General features: G+C 54.2%; 1 protein-coding gene across 1 annotated transcript; it reads right to left on the minus strand.

The window, feature by feature from the left end:
- Nucleotides 1-424: 424 nt before the first annotated feature.
- On the minus strand, nucleotides 425-2,894 carry CLPS (colipase). The gene is made up of 3 exons (XM_033103368.1): nucleotides 2,781-2,894; nucleotides 1,146-1,268; nucleotides 425-682 (listed from the first exon to the last, which is right to left on the minus strand). Exons 1-3 carry the CDS (start codon nucleotides 2,862-2,864, stop codon nucleotides 551-553), a joined length of 339 nt encoding a protein of 112 aa, XP_032959259.1. The 5' UTR covers nucleotides 2,865-2,894; the 3' UTR covers nucleotides 425-550.
- Nucleotides 2,895-9,269: the final 6,375 nt, after the last annotated feature.

The following is a 9,269-nucleotide window of genomic DNA, read 5'->3' on the forward strand; positions in this document are numbered from 1 at the left end:
CCACAGCAATGTTAGGGGTCTGACCCTTTAACACATGGGTTGAGTCTGATAGCTGTCACATCTGAGAGTTGAGGCCAGAAAAGAGGTGTGAGCCCAGGACAGGGGACAGGTAAGCTTTGATGCAGAGTAAAAAATATGGGTCATTATAACTCCTCACCAGAGGGTTGTGTGTGTGTGCAGTTGCCTGTCTGTCTGAGAACTCGAGGGGCAAGGAGAGCATCCCAGGGAAACGTGATTGCTCCCCAGAAATGGAAGGGTTCCCAGCCTGCCGGGGTCTGCTTCACAACTTTGTCTCCAGTCTGTCCAGCCTCATCCTGCCTGGAACCAGACCCATCCCTCCCCGTTGAGGCAAAGGTTTGATGGAACATAAAGGCGCTGATTCAGCAAAAACATCCAGGAACATGGGGAAGGTTTGCAGGACGGGCTTTAATTGCCAAGAACCCAATTAGAAAATGGAGGTGGTGGTCAAGGGGGTGGCCAGCCGGGCAGAGGTGGTGAAGGAGGAGAGCCTTCTGTGTGATGCGCTGCGGGCAGGGCTGGGTGGGTGGTTTCACTCCCGGGAGCGTCCAGGATCTTTGCAGACGCCGAAGTTGGTGTTGGTGATGGAGCCCACGATAGACTTGTCCACATCACAGCTCAGGCCCCGCTCGCAAGGACACTTGTAGTAAACCCCATAGAGCGTCTGCAGAGACATGGAGCCAGGGGAGTCCCAGGCTGTGTGGGGCTACTTTGGGCACCAATTGCCACCTGCCTGACCCCAAGAACCAGACGCAGCCGGCTCTTTTCTGATGGTGCTTCTCCTGACTGCCTCCCCAGAGGGCGCTGTGGGCCTGGAGGACCCAGCTTCTGGTTCCCAATCTGGCTCATTCGCTCCTACTAACTAGATCTCTCTGGGGAGCCTCGTTTACCCATCCATGAAATGGGGACACCAAATCCCTGCCCCCACCCACCTCACGGGTCAGTTGTGAGTGTCAAGACAGACCACGGGATGGGTAAGTGCTTTGAAGCCTGTTAACCTCCCTCTCACATCTCAGCATTCCAGGTCCATCCTCCCTGATCCCACCCCAATTCTCCAGGGCCCACCCCTCGTGGACGGCCCCTCTCCCCTCCCACCACCACAACCACACCCAACCTCTGGCACCCACCTTGGCGGAGCACTCGCTGTTCTCGCTGGCCTTGGGTGCGCAGCGGGCCAGGCTCAGCCCACTTGTACGGTGGCAGCACTTGCTCTTGCACTGGGCACTGTTCATGCAGAGCTCGCCCTCTTCCTGTCAGGGGCAGTCCATCAGCCAAAGGCCCCTTCCCCTTGGTCCCTTCTCCACCCAGACCTCCACGCCCGGCACCCACTGCCCCCGACAGTGCTTCCCCTGCTGAGGGTGTGCGTGAAGGAATCCAGCCCCTGGGCCCTGGTGGCCTCTCTGCCCACCTCACCCCCACTCACTTGAGAAACATGCAGTGTGATGCCAGAAAAGCAGCCCTGGGCTGGGGGCAGGATGCCTGGGTTCTAGTGCCAGCTGTACTACCAAGTCCCTGGGTGACCCTGGGGAAGTCATTACCCCACTGTGGGGACAGAGCCTGGAGAGCAGTTTCCAGGCTCTCGGCCTCACGTGGAAAGGTACTGGCTCGGGTAGTAGATGGCCGTCGGCTGTGGCTGGTTGGCCGGCAGCTGTAACCAGTGAGCCATTGGCCACTAATATAGCTGCTGTGGCTTCACTAGGGGCTGGGTTGGTTGGCAGAGAAGCACGTGGTGGATTGAGGATCGTGTGGATCCTGCTTCCCGTGTCTCACCTGGCCGCCAGTGAAATGGGGGTGCAGGAAGACCCCTTGTTAGGGTACTGGCGGATGTTTGCTTTTGTGTCTCGACCAGCCGCCATCGAGAATATAGTGGTCTGACTCCCCTGTGTGTGGCTCCGTTGTTGCTCCTTTTCAGCCTCACCATATCCTGCGTTCTTGTGTGGGGAGCGGGAGCTGAGTCCCTGCATTACACCCACCCTCTGCCTCAGTGTTCCCATGGGATATACACATGTGGCCCCAAACAGGGTCCAAACCTCTCTGGGTCCCTTACCCCTTTGAGGACCATTTCCCTGGAAAACTCCTCCCTGCCCCCCACACAGAATTTTACACATAATCTCAGGGGGAAACTGAGCCCATGCATGGTCCTGAGTGAAGAAACTCTGGATGGGGTGGATGGTCCCGAAGGGCTTTCCCATGTCTCCTCTCGCTGGACAGACCGTGTGGGGCAGTGGGGAGAGTATGGCTGGTTCCATCTGCCTGGGCTCCATCCCTGCTAAACACTTTCCAGCTGTGGGATCTCAGGCAGGTTGCTTAACCTTCGTCTATGTCAGCTTTCCATCTAAAATGGGGCTGATGATAATACCTGTCTCGTGTGGTTAGTATGAGGACTAAATGCGTAAATATTCTTGAGGCATTTAGAACTGTGTCTGGCATGCAGGAAGTGTGTGCTCAAGGTCAGAAGCAGAATCACTGGGGGAGCTTTGTAAACCACTGGGCCTTCTGCGCCCGAGTTCCCAGGACGGACACCGAGGGCTCCGGCTTTTTAAAAGCTCCCTCAGCCAGGTTGAGCCACTGCTCTGAGCTTGGGCTATGCTGACCAGACTTTCCTGGGGCCCCTAAGGAAGAGGCGCAGGGCAGGGCATGGGCAGTAAAGAAAGAGATGCCTCACTGCGCGGCCCCAGGTGGGAACCTCAGAGGTCAAGAACAAAGCTTAAAAAATTCCCACCCGGGGGTTCAGATGACTCCTCCCCTGAAGACCCTCTTACCAGGTTGATAAAGATTCCCCGGGGGTCGGGAACTGCATAGGCCACAGCGAGGGTGACGAGCAGAAGGACAAGGACCTTGTCCATGATGAATGGGCAGGTAGGTAGCAGCCGACTGGTCAGGTGGCAGAAGACAGAGCCAGTTGGGATGGTGGGGCTATAAAAGGGGCCCTGTCCACATGTGACCCACGCTTCCCATCTCGAAGGGCCTGCCGTGAGCAGAGGCCCAGCTGTGACCAAGCTGCTGGGGGGAGGGGTCCTGATAAGGTAAGTGGGTGGCAGCTGGGCACCTGGTACCTTTTGCGTGTGTAGGGTGGTGGTGGGCGGGTGATACTGTATCATGGTTAAGAGTGTGGACTTTGGAACACGTTTACGTGTACAAGTTATTAGCTGGGTAAGTTATCTGTTCTGAGTCTCAGTGTCCTTGTCTGTCAACTGAGGATAATTTCAAATGAATGAATGTATGTTATATATATATACTGTACATGTTAATAGATAGATGATAGATAGAGATAGAGCCCAGAACAGGGCTTGGCACATGTAAGCAGAATGTTAACTGCTCTTATTGTTGCTCTTATTTACCCTGTTTCCCCGAAAATAAGACCTAGCCGGACAATCAGCTCTAATGTGTCTTTTGGAGCAAAACTTAATATAAGACCCGGTCTTACATTATATTATACTATATGAGACCTGGTCTTATATTATAGTAAAATAAGACTGGGTCTGATATTAATTTTTGCTCCAAAAAACACATTAGAGCTGATTGTCTGGCTAGGTCTTATTTTCGGGGAAACACGGTACCTCTAGTGCCCTAAGCTCCTTGACAGGGCTGGGACTAGGGTGAGGGAAGAGAGACATCTAAGGAGTAAGCACCTCTTTAAATTTACATCCTAGGCACTTCCCTTGCCTCTCCCTATCCATCCCTGCTTTGGCCCCACCCAAACCCAGGTATCTGGCAGCGTCAGGCTCAGGTGAGAAGGGGTCCCAGCCTCCCCACTGCTCAACCTTCTCAGGCCCCCTTGGGGATTTCAGGATAGGCCCAAGTCCCTGGGGCTGACCAGCTTTGCACCCACCTGGCCAGGGGAAGTGTATTCTCACTCGGGGTGTACCTCCTTCCGCCTTCACACCAGGGGCCTGCCCCTGGAGTGATTTCAGGGGCCCTTAGGAAGTCCTTTTGAAACGATTCTCTCCAGTTTCCTTTCCACTTTAGTTAATATCTGCAATTCCAGCATTTAAGACTCACCCCTTTAGTTCAGGCTCCCACTCACCCTGTCCTTACCCAAGGCCACGTGTGAGTGGGAGGGGGCCTGGGAGCCTCAACCCAGGGGCTGGAGGCTGGGAAGACTCAGCTGCCTGAGTGTGCTCAGGTGTGGGACCAGAGCAGCTTTCCCAGAAGGACGGGCCACTGCAGCCAGGGAGCCCTTCCCCAGCCTGGGAGGGGGAAGACAGCTCCATTGTGGAGCCCCAGATTGGGGTGCTTCGAGGACAGCTTTGATTCAGACAGACTTGGCTTCAAAAACTCAGCACTAATTAGCTACGTGACCTTGGACAAGTTATTTACATTTGTGAGCTCCCTGAGCCCGTTTCTTCTTCTATCCAAGGAGGATGAGGGCTCCTTCATTAGGTCAAGATTGATTAAGACAGTGCATGTGGAGCCCCTGTGGAGGTGCCTGGCACACAGTAGGTACTCAGCCCGAGTAACACCACCCCTTATACCAGTGGAGGGTGGAATATAAGAGAGCAGCTAGATGAACCAGCCAGGAGACCCTCAAAATGAGAGAAACCCACCCAATTCCAGAGACACGGAAATACCATGATGAAAGGAGCACTGCCCTCACTTGTTTTTATAGAACTCAGTGTGTACAACCCCTTTTCCCATGAGCTCATTCTGGCCCCTCCTGCTTTCACCACCCCCCTTCACTCCAATACACCTGTGAGCTGAGCCACAGGGACGGTGATTATGGTTCCCTTCTCACAAGTCAAGACTTGGAGGCTGGGGAAGGGAGAGAAGAGCTATTTCTATATGTGAATGGAGCTGTGAAAAATGCTTCAGTCCCATCTGTAGCTGATCACTGCTAACTTTCCAAAGGAGAAAGAAGGGAGTTTTTTCCACTACAAGTAGGATATAGCAAAGAGAACTTTAGCAATGTTTGTGCTTCTGTCATGTGGGAGACTCTGCTCGCTGCGCCATTTGTCGTGCAGGGCGGCCTGCGGGCCTCTCTAGTCCCGCTCCCCACGTAAGAACGCAGGACATGGTGAGGCCAAAAAGGAACACCCGCGGAGTCCTTAGGTAGGGGAGTCACACCACTATAGTCTCGCTGGCAGCTGGAGTCACACGAACCTGCAACCTGCTGTCTGTTTCTCTGCCTGCCAACAAACCGACTCGCTCTCGACTCCCCTCGACTGACTCCCCAGTGCAGCCGTGGCAGTTATATCAGGGGCTAATTGGCTAACTGGTTACAGCTGTCGGTCAATCAGCCACAGCTGATGGCCATCCACTACCCGAGTTAGCACCCCTCCACATGAGGCCGAGAGCCTGGAAACTGCACTCCTGGCTCTGTCCTCACACTCCACCCCTACAGGGTCTCGCCTCACAATCTATGCGACAAGCGTCTTCCACGAGGGTCCCTCTGCGAGGAGCCTGGAGGTGAATGCAATATCCTGGACACAACCAGGGTTTCTCAGGGTACCACCAGTCCTTCTGGGCACAGCCAGACTTCCTGGGCTTCTTAGGGTACCACCAGTCTCCCTGGACACAGCCAGGGTTTCTCAGGGCACTGCCACTCTCTCTGGGCACAGCCAGACTTCCTAGGCTCAGCCAGGGCCTTGGATCTTTTCCTCGTTCACCACCCTTCACCGTGACTTCAGGTGGCGGAGAAGAGAGGGAGCTGCTTGCTCGAAATCTGAAAGAGAATCAGATGTTAGCAAGACATCATCGACATAATGAAACAAGGCCACAGAGGACGGGCGATCCCACTGTGCCAAATCCTGGACTATGAGCCCGTGGCAGATAGTGGGGCTGTGCAAGTATCCTTGCGGAAGGACTTGAAAAGACCACTGCCGCCCGTCCCAAGTAAAAGCAAACTGCTCTTGACACTCGGGTGCAATGTCAATGGAGAAAAAGCATTGGCCAAGTCCACTACATAGTGATATGTCCCCAGGCGGACAGTCAGATGATCCATCAAATCGTGAATTGAAGGTACTGCAGCGTGCAAGGGTGGTGTCACCTTATTTAACTCCCTATAGTCCACAGCCATTCGCCAGGTCCCATCTGGCTTCATGACAGGCCATACTGGGGAATTAAAGGGACTGCATTGGCCTCACAATATGTGCCTTCTCCAGTTCCAATATTGTATGACCAATCTCCTCCTGTCCTCCTGGCAGGTGGTACTGTCGCACTGTAACCACGCTCCGGGGCTGCGGCAACACTTGAGGAGGGTGGTGAGTATGCCCGCGTGTCACCGCTTTCACCACCCGGATCCGGAGACGGAACTCTCCTACCGACGTCTGTAAGCTGAGGCCATGTAGCACGTCCACTCCTAGGATATACTCCGGAACAGGGGGAGACATACACCTTGTAGGTACGAGGCGGAAGCCTTCCTATACCCAGTGGTAAAGAAACAGCTTTCACAGTCAGTCTTTCCCCCGTAGCCATCAATGCAGATTGCTGGTCTGGGTAAGAGTTCTGGGTTCCCATAAACAAGACTGCAGTCTGCGCCAGTGTCCACTAGGGCCAAAACCCTCTGCACATTAGAAGGGGACCAATGTATGGACAGTTCCACGGGGGGCCTCCGGTCCCTGCTCGTCCCCTCTGACCGGGTACCTTGGCCCCACCTCTAATCAAGCTGAAAGGAGTTGTCCTCAAGCGGCTGCATGAAGTCCTGGAGGGACACGGGTCATGCTTTCCCAGACTTCTCCTTTAGGTTTCTCTGGAATTGCTGTTCCGGACACAACTGTTTCCAAAGTTCCAACAAGAGTGCATTGGGTTGTCGGTCTATTTTTTCCCGATCGACCCCTGCTACCACGAGATCACGCCACATCTGTGCGCATGGCACTCTCTGAGGCCCGTGACCTCGCCCCTTTACTTTTGATTTGGGCTTCCAGGTCTCAACTGCGCGGACCTCCTGTCTTAACTTCCTTCGCCTCCGACTTTCAACATCCCCTAGGGTGGCCATGGCAGTTGTAATTTCATGGATCCGCCGCCCCACCTAGGGCGTAAGAATGGCGACCAAGGATCCAAAAGCACTCGCAGGTGCAGTATCCAAAACCTGATCTCTCATGCTGGCTGTAAAAAGCTCATCATCCGGCCCCTGCATGTTAAGGTTAAAAATAGCATGTCTCATACCCATTTCACGGATGATTTGAGTAAGTTCCGTATATGACTGCCATTGACTCACAGTGTCTGGCAGCTCGCCAGCCTGTCCCCATACTGTGTGTACCGCAGCAGTGAGCCACTCCATTAGGGAGTGGTTGCCTTTGTCTTGGCCAACCTACGGCAGTTCTGTAACCTTTGTCGCAGGGACAGATGCACTGTCATGAAGGCTAGCTTTTCCATCTCGCCTGGGGAGCAGAGAATGTTGTCTGCCCCCTCATCCCATAAACGTGGTAGCCAAGCCGAGACTGGCTCTCCAGGGCACTGTCTGTACCGCCTCCCCAGCTCCTACAACTCAGTGGGAGTGTAAGGGGTGTAGGCTGTGAACTCAGTCACAGCTGGGTTGCCTGCAGCAATGCCCCCGGGGCCCAAAGGTTGTTCATGGTTTACCCTTTGTTCAAGATTGGCCTGGCTTGGGGGTTGGGAGCTACACTGTCTCCACTCGCTTCCTCTGCCTCTGCCTCAGAGTCTCCCACCTTGGGGCCTCTCTTCTAACAGGCGGACCCGGGCTTCCAGCGCTTCTAACTGGGACACCTGGTCCGGCACCTGGGCCATTTCATTAGGTGCAGTTTCCGTGTTGAGACTCAAGGCCATGAGGAACATCCAGCCCACATGGCCGGCTGCAGCCTTCTCCTCCTCTGGCAATCGCTCAGCCAGAGCCTGCAGGGCCCTCTCCACGCTGCCTGGAGAGCCATCCATGTCCTCCCACCCCTCCTTGGGGGTCCAACTCCTGAGAACAGTGGCCACCAGGCACCACACACTGTGTGGGGGCCACACGTCCTCCTGCCCAGAGTCAGACTCCATTCCTACCTGGTTGGAATCCTGCTCGCTGTGCCAGGCGTCCGATTAGGTGGAGGCCTCAGTGCAAGATGTCAGCAACCCTCGGAGCCTAAGGCCTCAGCACATCACTAAAAGGAAGGTGACGCCTTCTATGGCCAGGAGGGAGGTGTACCATCTGGAGGCTCGAGTCTCCCAGGCAGACCGCGCCTCCCATTCCCGGCACAACTCCTCTCGGGCCTTCTGAAACTGCACTTTCACACGCACACACTGCTCCACCATGCTTCCGTAGGTTTTGGCCGCACCATACCCTGCGCGCTGCGCCATTTGTGGTGCAGGGCGGCCTGCGGGGTCTCTGGTCCCGCTCCCCACATAAGAACGCAGGATATGGTGAGGCCAAAAAGGAACACCCATGGAGCCATAGGTAGGGGAGTCATACCACTATAGTCTCGGGGCGGCTGGGTTGGAGACACACGCAGTAGTAGCCACACTATCCACAATCCGCCATTCACTTCTCTGCCTGCCAACCAACCAACCAATCAACGCAGCCCCGCAGTTACATCAGTAGCCAATTGGCTAACCGGTTACAGCTGATGGCCAACAAATCACAGTTGATGGTCATTCACTACCCAGCCAGCACCTCCCCATGTGAGGCCGAGAGGCTGGAAACTGCTCTCTGGGACTCTGTCCCCACACCACCCCTTTCCCAATCTAAAAGGTATTTTACTTTGGGGTTTCCCTCTCAAAAAAGAACTTAGTTCTGGTTCCCACATGCAGTCATATGGGTTATGCTCACAAACATAATATTGAATGAGAAAAGCCATAGGCAAAAGAATACAGACTGTGCGATTCCATTTAAATGAAGTTCAAGAAGAGGCAAAACTAACCTATGGTGATTAAACGTCTGCAGGGCTTCCTCTGGGAGGAATATTGACCTGGAGGGGGCAGGTGGGCCTCTTCTGGAGTGTTGGAATTGTTCTAAATCTTGATCGGGGGTGTCAATAGCACATATATAAAAATCTGCCTAGTAGGGTGCTTCAGATTTGAGTATTTTACTATATGTAATGTTGCTACTGTACCTTGATTAAAAAGCAAACAAACAAAATGGGGCCCCAGCCCAAGGCCTTTTCCAATGGAAGGAGACATCCCCTGCTCTGGGGAAGCTCCCAGTCTGATGGGGGAGACACAGACTGTGCCCTTGATGAACTTCCTGTCTGATGGTGAAGACTGGTCAAAAATCCGGAGATGTAGGAGAAAGAGGAAACATAGGTAACGGCACAAATATGTTCTAGGCAGAGTTCTTTTTGATAGTGAAAAACCAGAAACTTCCAATATACCCCCAC

Source organism: Rhinolophus ferrumequinum, chromosome 3, assembly GCF_004115265.2.
Source record: "Rhinolophus ferrumequinum isolate MPI-CBG mRhiFer1 chromosome 3, mRhiFer1_v1.p, whole genome shotgun sequence".
NCBI lineage: Eukaryota > Metazoa > Chordata > Mammalia > Chiroptera > Rhinolophidae > Rhinolophus > Rhinolophus ferrumequinum.

Excerpts from the sequence above, each read along its gene's own strand:
- CLPS (XM_033103368.1), bottom strand. The coding sequence starts at position 2,864 with ATGGACAAGGTCCTTGTCCTTCTGCTCGTCACCCTCGCTGTGGCCTAT. Across the intron at positions 1,269-2,780 it reads GGGGAATCTTTATCAACCTG|GAAGAGGGCGAGCTCTGCAT; the intron begins GTAAGAGGGTCT and ends TGCCCCTGACAG. Across the intron at positions 683-1,145 it reads ACAGCGAGTGCTCCGCCAAG|ACGCTCTATGGGGTTTACTA; the intron begins GTGGGTGCCAGA and ends ATGTCTCTGCAG.